The sequence below is a fragment of the Chelonoidis abingdonii genome, chromosome 20, assembly GCF_003597395.2.
Source record: "Chelonoidis abingdonii isolate Lonesome George chromosome 20, CheloAbing_2.0, whole genome shotgun sequence".
Lineage (NCBI taxonomy): Eukaryota > Metazoa > Chordata > Testudines > Testudinidae > Chelonoidis > Chelonoidis abingdonii.
In genome coordinates, this window is record NC_133788.1 from 21,461,726 (window position 1) to 21,477,523 (window position 15,798).

The window sequence follows — 15,798 nt, forward strand, 5'->3', positions numbered from 1 at the left end:
CCAGACTGTCATTTCGACCCTCAGGAGGAGTCCATGTGGAGTTCTTCTTCTTGTGCTGTTGGTGGGAGGGTACCTGTGTATCAATGCACTGTTCAGTGTTGTCCTGGAAGTATTCTTTGAGTCGGAGATGGCAAAAGTAGGCTTCCAGATCGCCACAGAACTGTATCATGTTGGTGGGGGTGGCAGGGCAGAAAGACAGTCCCCGAGATAGGACAGACTTTTCTGCTGGGCTGTGTGTGTAGTTGGATAGATTGACGATATTGCTGGGTGGGTTAGGGGTACCACGGCTGTGGCCCCATGTGGCAGGAAGGAGTTTAGACAACTTACAGTGCTTTTTCTGGGAGTGGAGCTGTGGTGGAGAGGAGACCAGGAGATGCATAAAATGTCTTCAGAATGAAAGGTGTCTAATATTGCATGCATGTTGTCATGTGAAAATTCATATGAAATTGGGAAAACCATAATACCTAACTATAGGTGTTGAACTATTCCCTCATTGGTTGTATCTAACCCATCACCTAGCACAAATTTAACCATACTTTAATCAAGAAAATGTTTACACCCTCCTCACTCTAACCAATGAGTGGAGGACTTCGCCATATCTCATGGTTTCATGTTGTGGTGACCTTCTTTGGCCAATAGGTGCTGAGCAGGAGTTCCTTCAGGTTATATATGAATGCCAGTCCTTCATTAGCCACAAGTGTAGCTGAAGAGGGTTGAAGTGTTTCATCCCTCAGAGATTGCCTTTGCAGCCAGCAAATGAGAAACTAGAAACTGAACTGTACTACTTGTTTGCTAGCCAATGGCCTGACTTTGTAAACGTTAACTTTTGCTTGAGTATATACTCTTCTAGAACAGCACACATTTTTTTCAAGGTAAGAGAGTTGCTGATTAGATACTACTTAACAGATGTAAATGCAGTCTGAGTTCCCTTTCTTTAGGAACAGATTATGTTTCAAACATTACACGGCCTAATTACCTTTCACATGGTCTTCCATTTAATGCACCATAGCTTCATTTAACTCAGGCCTTGCATTTCTGTTCACATTAACAACTTTTATTTAACATCCTAAATTACAGCATAGAGATTAGAATACAATTTTGCTGGATAAGAGCATTTATAAATTGCACCCTATTAGCTCCATAACTTTTTTGCTTTGGTGGAACATTACTTTTAAACTTACTTTCCAGAAGTGAGTTAAATTGGTAATTTAAATTATATTATAGCTTTAAAAATCCTGTAAAATTGGTCTAAATTATTTAACCTGCGACAGTGTTCCACTTTCAGAATTGCAGTGAAAATTTGTTCTTAATCAAACTTGAATTATTAATATTAAAAGATTGAATAAAGTTTCACAAGTATTTTTATTAAAGTGTGTTAGGAATTTGACAGTACTGTAGTCTGTGTTCATGGAAATGTCCTGTTCACAATCAGAATTATTATATATTTATATTTTGCAGTCTTAGTGTAGCTGGAAAAGTCATGCCGATATTTCATATTTGCTGATACGGATAATACATGACATCTTCTTTTTGGCTGCTGTAATGCTCTTTGGCTTTTGTCATTCCTGTCACTGGCTGTATTAGTCTACTCTGTCTTCTTCTCATGTCACTTACAATGTGAACCAGACACAATCTGTAGTTAGTACTTCGGGTATTCAGGAGTACAGCAACCCTGCCATAATGGGGCATGCATAATCTCTCAATTTCTTAAAGGGCCCTCACTATGAGATCTTTGGCCTTAGACACTGTTGTTAAAATTGGCCTTAGAAGCAAGCTATTGTTAAAACTGGATTTAGAAGTTATTGTTAAAACGTTGCCTTCTTAAAGAAGAGATTCTTGTAAAGAGTAACCTATGATTTAAATGTTGCATGAAATGTTGCATGCTTCTAATAACGTTTTTGTTGTTGAAATACAAATATATGTTTGTTGATTAAGAAGTTAAATTTTTCCTGCTGTCTACATCTGCAAAGTACAATGAGCAGTAGAAGGGTAGTTCATGAATATGCAAATAAAACTACATAGTCAAAGCTTTCAATGGGGAAAGAGGAAAAAGATTCTTACCCTTCCAAACCTGCAGTTAAAAGCAAAGAATTTGTATTTTGCTCATGATTTAATTTCTTGACTTTGTTTTCCCATATCACAGCTGCTCTCAAATAATATTGTACTTGTTATTTATTTGTATTATCACAGTCCCTAGAGCACTAGTCATGGACCAGGAACCCATCTGTTTTAGAAGGACAGTAATAATTCCCTCCTAATAAGTAATTGATACTGGGTATTGACTGTAACCCAGTGATGTTCTGCAGCATTGATTAATTTCAGTTGGACTCACTATAACAAATAGAAATCCAAATTATTTATAAATGTCTGCCCTTCTGCATGCCTGCACCTTTTCCCTCTTTCCTACCAGCACAGAGTGAGTGCTCAGTAAGTTTTTTTTCTTCCAATTCCTTTTGCCCCAGGAAGAGTGACTGAGATTGGGGACTAAAATATGCATTTTTTTAAGATACTCTTGTTTGGTTGTTTCAGTGCTGTGACTTCTTGCAGAACTGTTTTGCCTGGTACTTGCTAGTTCTCGGTCCATGAAAGTCCACATCCGGTGACCGTCAGTGAAGTCTATAAGAACTCATAATATTTTTGCCCAGTTTTTCTAGAAGTAGGTTTGCAGGATGGAGAGGGAGAAACAGTATAACTGAGTGGGTAGGGAGATCTTTGTGGTCTTTGTTAAAGTTTCTAGTTATATTTTTAATTATACAGGACAGAATCCAGGTCAAGTTTCTGTAGTTCAAAAAATAAGTGTATCATTTCTAAGCTATAAAGGTAGCTCAAGAGAGATTACTTTCTGTTGTCCAAGAACAGCTCTTGTAAGCAGCATAAGGATGAGTGACATTACCCATTGTACCACAAAAACGGAGACAGAAATTAACATTTTTTCAAATGTCAGTCAAATTCTGTTTTGATACTGAAATGGTAACACTCAGTAAGATAAGGAAAGGTTTGTATCAGGACAGGAAGGCTGGAATTGTAGCACGTACTGCACTGTTACACAGACACATACACCTGTGTTTGTTAGTCAATAAGATCCTCATATTTGTTGCCGGTTTAAGAGGGAAACTTTAAGGGAAAAGAGCTGCCTGTAAGTAAAGTTCTTGTGACTAAATGGCTTATCCAACTTTTCTTAGGTCTTGTCTGCCTAGGGAAATTGACTAGAATAGCTGTTCCATAATAGCTCCCCATGTAGACACTTTATTCTGGTATTGTGCAGTAATTATTCCAGAATAAAGTGGTGATTTTTTTTAATCCCAGAGTAGTATCCACACAGGGAACTCTTCTACAATAGCTTATCTAGCAATAACTTATATTGTGGTCTGTTTTCCCCATAAAGACAAGGCCTTAGTGTAGAATCCTTTGGTAATTAAGTTTAGACTTGACTGTAGAAAGAATATAAATGTAAGATGAAAAGTATAGTTGAGAGAGGATACTGTGGAGCCATGCTGGTTTTCTAGATTTGACACTGAAAATGCTAATGCTTGCTGACTCTTCAGAGACAAGTAGAACATATACAGTGTGCTTGCAGTATTAAATCATGTCAGGCTATTTGTACAGATATTGGTCAGACGCAGTTCTGTTGATCCAATTGATTCTGTGTATGCATAGATTAAAATGGTTTAGGATGAACAGATCAAATGTAACATTTTTCTAACCAAGAACTCTGTAATTGAAAGTGTGCGTGTGGGGTGGGAATGTGAATACTACTTGTGATTTTTTTTTTTTTTTTTTTTTAAAAAGCTTCACTTTACATGTTGCAGTTAACTGTGAATCACTATATTCAGCTTTTAAAAGTAACTCTTACTTTTAGTAATTGCCCCGTTGTGATTTCAGGAGTTGGACTGCTAGAATTCTCAGTAGTTTAAATGGTCTCTCTCCAAGTTCTTCTCAATGAAGATTTAAATCAGCTGTCTCCACACACCCACTCACCTCTTCCCCCTCCCTAAATAAAATATATTTCAAGTCTGAAAGTCCAAAATCGCTCCAAGTTTTTTCTTGCTAATGAGTTACATTAGAATGTTGGTGTAAATACCTTCTGAATGCTATCATAGTATTTACCTCTTTCTAAAAGTCTAGCTGCTCTTTCTGGGTTTTCGTGGAACATAATTTTTGTCAATACTAGTAAGTCTTTTACTTCATGTATGATGATTTCTTAATATTTACAGTTTAAATATGTTAACTGGATTTGATTGATATATTTTAAAGTTCCTTGAGTAATTGGAAAGAGAGAAACTCAAGAGCATTGTTTTGTGTGATTTTCTTGGACAATATAGTACTATTCTCAGTTGTGCTTTTGGGGGCCCCTAAAGCTTAAGACATTTCTAATTAACTGAGCAGCATGGTTATAAAATGTTAATAGGGCCTTATGTGCCTCATAACTTGGTATCTTAATAGAGATAGGAATGGCAATTTTTGTGGTTGTACCCTTTCTACAAAAAAAAAGTTGTATATAACTATTTAAGATTAAAGTCCTAAAGGAACAGTTCAGATTTTTTTTAGGTTTCTTGTCATAGAAAACGAAGTCAGTGCAAACTTACAGAATTACAATAAAAGAAAACAAGTAGGTTACAATAAAATGCTAATTAAAATAAAATGACAATGCATTATTTTAATTCATCATGATAGCATATGTCCAAGGCCCTGGACATGAACATGTCATTCTGAGATTTTGAGGCCAAAGTAATAAATGATTCACAGCACTTACGAAAAGGATCTTAACGTTTTTAAAAAATACATTTTTATTCTACAAAAGTGTTTTCCCAGTTATAATGTAGAACCTAAAATGGCTAGTGCCTTTATGTAAAATACTGATGTTGATCTATTAAAGAAATCAATTACATTTTTTAAAAAAGTGCAGTAAGATTTAAGGATTCTTTTCAATCTCTTGTCATTGTCTCCAACAGAATGCACACTGAAAGGAGTGAAGTGAAGTATATCTCCTGCATTTCTTGTATGTAAAGCACAGTATAAATGAGTGTGTTTGGAAACCAACCTTCTGATTGGTTCCTGAGTTGAAGCAAAGAGTGCTCTGTTTTGGAGTTGGCCTCTTATGCTAATGTTTCTGTAGCTAAATGTACTAATTTCTTGTCTGTTTCTGTAACACTTAGCAGGGAGGGTTTTTGTTCTAAGACTCAGTGGTCTGAAACAGCTATCAGTGGGAGCCCTAATTATCTGTAAAAAGAACGTGAGTACTTGTGGCTCCTTAGAGACTAACAAATTTATATGAGCATAAGCTTTCGTGGGCTAAAACACACTTCATCGGATGCATGCAGTGGAAAATACAGTAGGAAGATAGATATATACGCACGTGCGTGCACACACACAAGAACCTGAAACAATGGGTGTTACAATAAACATTATAACAAAAGTGATCAGTTAGGGTGAGCTGAAGCATCCGATGAAGTGGGCTGTAATCCACGAAAGCTTATGCTCAAATAAATGTTAGTTTCTAAGGTGCCACAAGTAGTCCTGTTCTTTTTGCGTATACAGACTACCACCGCTGCTACTCTGAAACCTAACTGTGGGTTTTTTTGTTTTTGTTTTTTAACTAAAATTCTTCATTGCTATCTTATGACTCCATTGATAATGAAACAGGAAACTGGTGACTGCAGAGCTGTTAACTTGCATGGAATAGATCTGACTGTGAATGCCATGTATAAACGGACTGAGACTGGTAAAAATGAGTTGTCATCAGTCTGGAGTGTTAGGAGTTGTATTAGAAAGCTGAAGTCCAAGTGTGGTATTTCTGGGTTTGGAAAGATAATTGATCCAACTTGACTAAAAAATTTATATTTTTTAAAAATTGATTTTTATTGTTTCTGTTTCCTTCTGTGTTGGGTAGCTTTCAGAGATGTTGATTTGCTATTTATGCATTACTTGTTAGACGTAGATTATGATTAGCTGACAATATGAAAACATTTCCAGTGGATGTTTCTGGCAAATAAGTGTATCCTGTTTTAGAGACCTATCAGTTATCCAACCTCTGTGATTGACATATGCAACTCTTCTTAGCACTAATGAAGTCCTGTGTAACTTTACCCATATTGATGGCACACTAGACCAGGGGTTCTCAGGACAAAAATTTGGTGGCCTCAGAGTGTGGCCACTAACTCTTGTTGGTGGCCGCTCTTAAGACCTTTTAGTCTTTTTCCTAGAATACTTACGTAACTTTATGGAAAACCAAATAAATATGCACATATACATGTCCAAATCATTGTAATTTGTTTATTGCTAGCTAGTAAGTCTGTTGTGAAAAGTGATATTTACAAACATACAAGTATCACATTTTACAGCAGACTTACTTAGCCTTGACAAGCCTGGAGATAAATTAAGCCCCAGATGGAAAGTTGGGGGAGGCAGCGGGGGGCTGGACCGTAAACCCCCATGGCCAGAGCCCGAAGCCCTGCAGCCTGGGTCCGGGGACGGAGTGTTGGTTACTGGGGCCTGCCACTGTGCAGTAAGAGCTTGAGGCAGGAGCCCAAAGCCCCATCCCAGGGCTAAAGCCCAAAGCCTGAGCCCCACCACCCCTGGGAAGGTGGGGAATTCACCGGCTGCCTGCTTCTCCAGCACTGTGCCCCAGGTGTCTCCAAAGGTGGCAGGACCCAACCCCTACTGGTGTCCCCAGCAACCAACACCAAGGTGGTGTATCCAGGAGCAACAGGGAGGGGAGGGGTCACTACTTTGGCTACTTCTCCCCCCCCCCCCAACCCAAAAAAAACAAAACCTCAAAAACACAGCCCAGGAGTCTGTGGCCACAGGAAAAGCCCCTGGTGGCCGCATTTTTGCACTAGACCTCTTAAGCTTATTGGTGCAGAATTCTGTATTGTACTGCAATAACCAGATTTTATAGGTCTCCACTTCGCAACACGTGTTGTGAAATCATTTTCTTGCACAAATAACTCAATTAACTATCACAGGAACATGCATACTTTTAAAACTTAGACAGTAATGTCAACAGTCAATCTTTTGTGGCATCTATCAGGAACTTTGGGCCGCTTGAATTTAAACTTAAATTAGTTTTCTGATTATTCCTACCGGGCTGTGTTCCCCTATAGTTTCCTTGTGGCTTTGACCACAGCTCTCCTGCTCCCCTTCTCACAGTATCACCATTTCCCTGTCATTTTTGTCCTCCTCCTCCCAACAGCTTCAGCTTCTCTTATTTCCCTGTCCTCATCTCTCTTCCCCAGCCCCTTTTTGTCAGTTCAGATCCATAGCTCTCCATAGTTGCTGCCTCCTTCTCTCTGGTGACATCTACATTTATGCCACACTTTTCCCTGCACTATCTCCCTGGCCCTGATTCTCCCACCCCCTCACTTCATTCCTGTTCCCATCTCCCTCTAGAATACTCAGTCCATCAAAAAAAAGTGGAGGAGGACGCCCCCCAAATTGCAATACTATCCACCACAATCTCCTCATCTCCCACTACCTCACCTATACCAGAAAGTGAAGTCAACACAAATCAGCTTGTGTCAATCTATTAATGTATTTGTCTACATTCAAATTTGTTTCTGGTCAACATAAATGTCTGTTATGGTGATTGAGTGAAACTATCTCCCCAAACAGTGTAGAGCCATGGTAGACCTAATTTGGTCAACACAACGTGAGTGTAGACACTGCGTGACCTGTGTTGACCCTAACAGTCTTCCAGCCACTGTCCGATAGTGCCCCAGTCTTTGCAGCAGTGACCATCTGCTCACAATTTTAAACTCCACTGCATAGGAGTAACATAGACTGGAATGCTTCCAAACCCTGTTCTCCCCCCATCAAAACCTCCCCTACGTTTTTGAAATATCTTTTCCTGATTGTAAACCATAGGAAGCATACCTAGAAATTCACCTTTGTTTGTGTCTGCCTTACCATGGCTCCACATACACACAGGCATTAGACATACGCCTGCATGGAGCAGCAAGAAGAATTAAATCTCCTGGGTCTGTGTGTGTGTGTGGTGGGGGGGGGGGAAGACTGTGCAAGCACAGCTGTGGAACAGCTGTAGAAACATGGACATGTATGAATGGATGTCACGGGGGATGTAGGAAAAGGGGTGCATTGGGGATTAGAAGCAGTGCCACATGAAAGCAAATAAACTTTGCCAGGGATACCACAAGGTGAGGAAGGGCAACAAGAAATATGGTGCTGCCCTCAGAGACCTGCCACACTTGCAATGAACTTCATGCTGTACTTGACGGTGGCCCCACCGGCACCCTGCAGAGCTCTGTGGACACCTTGGAAGAGCCTGAGTGAAGACTTCTGCCATAAAGAGGGAGGGGGAGGAGGAGATGCAATGGGGGACACCAGCTATGCTGTAACCCAGGAAGACCTGTTTGGAACTCCACAGAAGTCTAGCCAGTCCCACCAGGAGAGCGTAGAAGAGCCTGCTGATGAAGGGGAAAGGAGGTAAGTGTATGTGCACAGTTTTCCTTACAATGTTTATTTGCTTTTGCTTCCTTCCTCCCCCAACCCTTGTGGCCATTTAAAGATGGTGCCCGGCCCAGCTCCAATGTACAAGACCAAGGGATCAACTTTTCATTGTTTTACTAGTATAGTATGAGAAATAAAGATAGGAAATAAATTCAAAACAAATTGCTGACCAGTACCAACATTCAGATTACACAGTCTACATTGATTCAGTGTCCTGTGCTCAGGTAGAGATAGAACAAAGCGTGATAGAGTCTGCATCTGCTTTTGATTGCCTTGTTGGAGTAGAGGGGCTATGAGGAGCACCTTGGCCACGTGAATAGGGCTATCCCTCTTATCCTCATAAGATCTCGATGAAACTTGAATGGAGATACTCTGCCATCCTCTCCTGAAGGTTTCTAGGGATGGCAGCCTTATTTCTTCTTCTTTGATAGGACACTTTCCCATGCCATTTTGGTTCAAGTTTGCCTGGTTCATTGCAGCAAATAGGGTAGTGACATACTGGCCAGGGCAGCTTTGGGATGCTAGTAGCAGCTTGGTTCTATCTGCCTTTGTGACTCTCAGGAATGAGCTATCAGCTGAAATCACTACTGACTATGAAAAATAGTACCAGTATTTACTGCCATTGTTCTTTACTTGTACCCATGGAATAGGGTCTAAAAATGTATGGGTTCATGCACAGAAAATCTCCCCTCACCCCTCACCCTCACACCACCCCCCCCCGTCCCCATCCTCTATGCCAGGCCATACTCACCGTGCCTGGCGCTGGAGAGCAGTGTTGTGGTGAGATGTTCAAAAGCTGAATTGTCAATCAGCATTAAAGTATTTGTGGAAACAAGAGAAAGGAGTTTTGAAACTTAATCTTTCCCTTTCGAACTGTAAATTTAATGGTGCATATGCCCTTTTTTTTTTTATCAGCAATTTTTGGTGTGGTAGCCTTGAGAAGTGCCTCCTTTACCCATGCAGAATGCCTGACCCTGCTGAGGAGAAGGAAGAGCACTAGGGAGGATGTGTTCAAGATCCTGCAAGCCAGAGGTTCATTGGACTGAACAAAGATCTTGGAGGGCCACTATGACCAAGAGCATGAGAAGGACAGAGAGGATAGGCAAAAGGCCCAGATGTGCCAGGAGGACAAGTAGTGGAAAATGCACTGCGGCGTAATGAGTCTTCTCAGGAAACCAAAGGGGTGCAGATGCTGGCTCACCTACATGTCCAAAAATCCTAGACTCATCAGCCTTTCCACTGTTTGGAGAACTCAGTGCTTCCTGCTCCCTACACCCCCAAGATACCATGTGGCATCATGGTACACTTGCTTACCCCTACCACTTTGCTCAAGAGGAACAACAAGGAAAATCACAGCTTCCTATACAGAGACCTGTGAAAACCACAGATTGGTGTATGGAAAGCTGCAACTGACTACATTGAACTACTTTTTTGTTTACACAAATGAATGTAAATGTTGACTTCCTTTTCAACAGAAATTTAAAAAGTTTCACCCCATTAAATTGTTAAGTTTGTATAATGTATGTATATGTTTGTACTCTGATTTTATGCACCTAATTTTTGCACTCAGATTGTTTATTAATTCACAAGTATTATGGAATGCATAACTGCAGTAAAGAAATCGAACTACTTATAAACGCACCACAGAATTCGTAACGTCGGTGAAACATGCAGCTGTATTTATAAATGTATGGCGTGCACAACACAATTCATAGCAACAGGCAAAGCCGCAGGCCCAACAGTATTTTTAACTTGCAAGAGGCACAACACAATATATATTAGCAGGCAACCCCCCAAAAAACATTATTTAAATTACATGAGCCAGATGCCAGAGAACACTGCGATGGCTGACTGTGAAGCATCCCTCAAATACATAGTTCCATGTTGAGCTCTTCTAATAGCACTGGTGTCTGGCAGTTCAAATTCAGGGGAGAGACATTCCATCTCATCCCTCCACCTTGGTGGCAGTTTTTCTCCCTTTTCCTCACATATTATGCAGCACACAACATGTAGAAACAATCATTAGGATGTTTTCCTTGCTGTGACCTGGTGAGTAAAGAATGACAGCACCCCTCAGTGTACCAGAAGTACATTCCGTAGACATTCTGCACCTGCTGAGCTGATATTTGAATCTTTCCTTGATGCCATCTGGATGGCCAGTGGCTGGGTCCCTGTTGGCATTTCCACATCTCCAGTGTTAATCCACTGCTCAGGAAAGACTGACCCTGCATGCAACTTCTTGAACAGTCCTTAAAGACACAGGTATCTTGCACCTGCCCTGACCAATCTACGTCGATATCAATGAATCAACTCCCGTGATCCACTAGCACTTACATAACTATGGAAAAGTATCCTTTTTTGTTGATGTACTCAATAGCGAGGTTGGCTGGTGCCAAAATGGGGAGATCTGTTCCATGTATCTTCCCATGGCAGTTCAGGAACCTCATAGTTGCAAATCCATCCATTATGCCTTGCCTTCCACTAATCACAACCTGGCATAGCTGAAGACAATTAATGACCTTACACACTTGCATGACAGTGGCCCCCACTGTGGATTTCCCAACTCCAAAATGATTTCCCCTGACCAGTAGCAGTCTGGATTTGCAAGCTTCCAGGCTGTGATTGCCACTTGTTTTTCCACTGTCAATATGGGCCTTGTTTTGCTATCTCTGTGGTGGAGGGCTGGTCCAAGCTCCGCGTGCAAATCCAGGAATGTGACTTTTTGCATCTGAAAGTTCTGCAGCCACTGTTCATCATCCCAAAGGTGCATTATAATGTGCTTCCACTTGCAAAAGCTTGTTTCTCAGCACCAGAATTAGCGCTTCACTGTCTGCAGCTACTCCATGAACGCCACCAGCAACCTGGGATTTTTTTCACTAAGTCCATTAACAAATTCTTATTAAGGATATCCTCGTGTTCCCCATTGTGATCCCATTGTTTCAGTACTTCCTGAATGATTCTCCTACAAATACAGGAGAATCATTTGTCATGTTAGCAATGTTCATGATAATAGTGCTGAGGTCACTGGGATAATCCTACTCATGGTGTACTGTGCTTTATATCCATGCAAGCACTCCTGGTGAGTATGTATGTTGCCAATGGAACCAGCCAAGTATGCACATGCACAGGTGATGTACGAACTTCATTGGCTGTTTTATGATGTACATTGTGTGGACCAAAGTTTGTGGAGTAGACGTGGTCTCCATTCTCCAACTCTTGGCTCACTGTGACCTGGATTACTCCTGACGCTATTTCTGCAACTTTTTTTTTTTCCTCTAGCCTCTTTTGTTGCTCCTATTTTTGACAATAATAAAAAATAGCTTTACGGCTTGAGAGCTTGAAAGTTGGCATGTTTCTAGTTCACAATGAGGAAGTCACTGGAAAAAAACAAATGACTGAGCATTTTCACATGTACAATGTGAAGTTTCTAAAGTTGTCAATGTTGCCAGGGAGTCTGAACACCATCGGAGAGTTAGAGGGAGGATAGTCAAGCCTCTTTTTTTCTACACCCTCTCTCCAACCCTTTCCACCACTCTCAACCTGAGACTTGCAGATTCTGTTCCCCTAATAAAACTTGCATCTTTGCATGCCATTGCTCAACAACAGAGACAAGATGTACTGCCTGTAAGTTTTCACACACAATTTTGTTTTGCTTGTTTCCTTTTTTTGTTTTCCTGATGCCCTAAAGGAATGTGGTCAAATTAAATATATATTTTTAATTTACTGAAACCGGAAGTTTAAAAATTCAGATTTTTTCCCATTTATGCTGTTTGTTACATCGTGATTTCATTTAGCTGAGATACTGAATGGAGACTATTCACTTCCCTTTGATAAGTCAGTTTGTGGTCAGGTTTTATTTGCATTTTGTCAGACTGTTGCCTCATGTGCATCTCTAGTACGATGCAATGTTTGAGTTGCCAAAGCTACCATGGAATATCTACCTAGCTTTTTTTTTTTAATATTTGTTTTTTAAATTTTGATTTTATGTTTTATGGAAGTTTGTTTTCAGAAACCCAAATTCTGGGCCACATTTGGCCCGGAAAGCATCCCTTGGATTCAACTTTGTCTCGTTTAGACAGCCACAAATCAGGAAATAGAGAAAAGCATTCAAGGATTTTATATCTCATCTGTACCCTCACGTGTGGATTATAGTGTTTAAAAGCATGATCTTTCTCATTTTTTTCCTGCTAAGTTCAGTACTCGTAACATTTAATGTGTAATATTGTGCAAGACCAAAGAGAGATACTGCATGAAACATACTTGTCCAACAGGTTTGAACAACATACTACAGATATACCACTGGGCAACAGATTGGTACTAAGGAAAAAAAGCTGGCATGTGTTTGTTTTGTATTTAACAACTAAGACTGTAGAGACTATATAAGAATACTTAAGTTAGTTTTTCATGGTGACTTATGTTGCTAAGCAGATGGGCTGCTGAATTTTCTCAGCTATTTCAAGGTGTGTGCCTTCGTTCTTGGATGCAAGTGATAACTGAATACAGAGGTCACAAGTGCATGCATCACCATATCCAGATCTGCGCCACAGATGGTGGCATGCTCTTCTGGTTAGTTGCAGATGAAAGTGGATAGTTTTTTGTTGCCATAGCTATTCGGATATCCAGTTGCAATAAGAATTTCCAAGACTGCAGACTGCTTTAAATTATCTTCAGACAGGTTCTCGGTAATGGAGTTTATATGTTTGTGTTTAAAAAAGGCTAGTTCTTCAAAGCTCCTTCCTACAAGCCTTGCCTCAGTCTTGGATGGGTTCTCTGCAAACTAGATACCTTTTAGTTTGTGCCAGCAGCATCTACACAGGGCAATAAAGAGTACAACACTTTGGAGCACTTTGCAATTCACATCACTGTAGTCCATACTGGAGTGAAGTGTAGACATAGCCTGAGACTGCTAACAAGGCTGCCATTTTTAATAATGGCTTTTATGTGTGCCTGCCTATCTAAGAACTAAGGCTGGCAAGCTGCCATTCAATAGTAATAACTTCTTGTAGGGTCCAATAGGACTGGTGATGTAGTGAATACTGACCCATCTGGCCTCGAGATTCACTTAAGGAAGTACAGAGCCATTGATATCCATTTGAAAAAAAAAAAAGTTCCCAAAGAGGTGAATTTAGCTCATTACACCCTTATCGTAAGGTAATTACCAACATAAGAACGGCCGTACCGGGTCAGACCAAAGGTCCGTCTAGCCCAGTATCTGTCTACCAACAGTGGCCAATGCCAGGTGCCCCAGAAGGAGTGAAGCTAACAGGCAATGATCAAGTGATCTCTCTCCTGCCATCCATCTCCATCCTCTGATGAACAGAGGCTAGGGACACCATTTTTACCCTTCCTGGCTAATAGCCATTTATGGACTTAGCCACCATGAATTTATCCAGTTCCCTTTTAGACATTGTAGTCCATACCATTTGGCTATATAAGAACTCCTTTAAGTGACCTATTTAAAAAGTAAAATCTTTCTAATTAAATTGGTGACTGTTAAAATGATGGAGTCTGACAATATAATTCTCAAACCCTTTTGTAGCTAATGCTGACCCCTCTGTGTTTGAGCCCATTTAAGAACAGCTAACAGGATTCGGACTAGAGTAGCCTACTGAATAAATGTATCGGGTGCGTGGGGAAGCTTTTACTGGTAATGGTTGTTTTGCTTAGGTGACTATGGTTATAATGTGTTGGAAGTACATCTGGTACTTCATTGCTTATCAGTGCTCTTTTTTTCCCGTTTAGGCGGTTTCCTAGAAACATGGTTTCTTGCTCGTGTTGATCTCTCAGTTTGTGAAGACTCCTTCTCTGATAATGTCAAGTTCGGGCTACCCTCCTAACCAAGGAGCATTCAGCACAGAACAGAATCGTTATCCTACTCACTCTGTCCAGTACACCTTCTCTAACCCTCGACATCAGCAGGTAAGGAGCAGATAGCATGCAGATTACAACCTGAACCTATCATTCGGGTATTTTGCTCATGCCAAACGTGTATTTTTACCTGCTTAATCCTAGGCCATGGATGGTTTGAAAAACAATGAAATTTCAGAGTATTGAACCTAAATAAAACTGATGAGGGGAATTTACACATTTTTGTTCTGTCTTCCTTTGATGGAATTTGTCCAGTTCACCAAGGTTAATAGCTCTAATTAAACAAAATATGGGATATGGTTTTAAATGTTTCTGGCCACATTTTAATACCTTATCTAAAAGGTGTCCCTTCCAGCATTTTATTGCTCCATAACTCCATAATGAGGTATTGAGTCAAAGGGGTTTGAGTTTATCCTTACTTGCTGCAGCACTGTAGTTTGTGAAATCTGGTGAGATCCCAGCCCAAGGTGGTAAGACTGTTATGATGATATGTTAGTAATAGTCTACCAAAATATTAAAACCATGCAGGCATCCTAAGTGAAATGTTCAGATTGTCAGTTATGTGCTACTTCCTATTTTCATTTCTGTAAATTGCCTCAAGAAAAATGTTATCTGTTTCAGTGTTTAGTTAGTTTCTCTTAGTGTGCAAAGTGAGTGGAGTAGCAATATTTATTTGGCAAATAGAGAATCTTTTGTCTAAATTAAGGCAGTCTTTTTTGATTCTCACTTCCTCTGGTTTTATTTTTAATGTTGAAAACTCAAATGTAAATATATGTAAACCAGAGTGGAATGACAGAGGAGACATTTTGACCACTGAGCAAAGCTACTGCCAATTTTGGTTTGCTAAATAGTTGGTCAAAAGTTTTTTTTTTTGTTTGTTTTGTTTTTTTTTTTCTTCTGGAAAATGTTAGATTTTATAAACTGCACACATCTTCCGTTTGTTGGCTTGGCACTCTTGGGATAAAATCAAGAAGATTTAAATGTCTTTTTTGAATATAGTACCTTATATTGTGAAATTTAATACAACTTTTCTATTTTTGTGGTGGGTTTTGTCCTAATTGGAACACACAATCCCAGAGGAACTCATTGAAAATCATTTTCTTTTTTTGGTCTTACTTTTAATCTAGTAATGCTGAATTACTAGACTAGATGTAGCCAACATGGAAAAAAGGCTGGATTTCTGTGCAATGGAAACACTAATTTTTCAACAATGTGCAAAGATGACTTATATAAATCTTTGACAAATCTAATAACGTTTTCTGAGTTAAAAAGTGACATGTCAAATGCTGTGACAGAATGGTTCCTACAAGTGCCATAGGAGGTCAGTCTCAGGAAAGGAGAGAGTGTGTCTACTCTGGGACCCCAGGAGCTCTCCATGAGAGCTTACCATTGCCTAGCTCCTTCTCTTTCTTCTCTATAAAAAAAGTTGAACTAGATCCCTGGGTATGCCAGAGCAATACTTAG

At 40.0% G+C, this 15,798-nt stretch overlaps 1 protein-coding gene across 16 annotated transcripts in view; it reads left to right on the plus strand.

The window, feature by feature from the left end:
- NCOR1 (nuclear receptor corepressor 1) overlaps nt 1-15,798 on the plus strand; it is a 115,472-nt gene that overhangs the window by 9,607 nt on the left and 90,067 nt on the right. For all 16 annotated transcript variants that reach the window (XM_032784296.2, XM_075074007.1, XM_075074003.1 and 13 more), the window contains exon 2: nt 14,209-14,385. In XM_032784296.2, coding sequence (XP_032640187.1) covers nt 14,278-14,385 — 108 coding nt within the window. In that variant the 5' untranslated portion in view covers nt 14,209-14,277. The remainder of the gene's footprint in view (nt 1-14,208; nt 14,386-15,798) is intronic.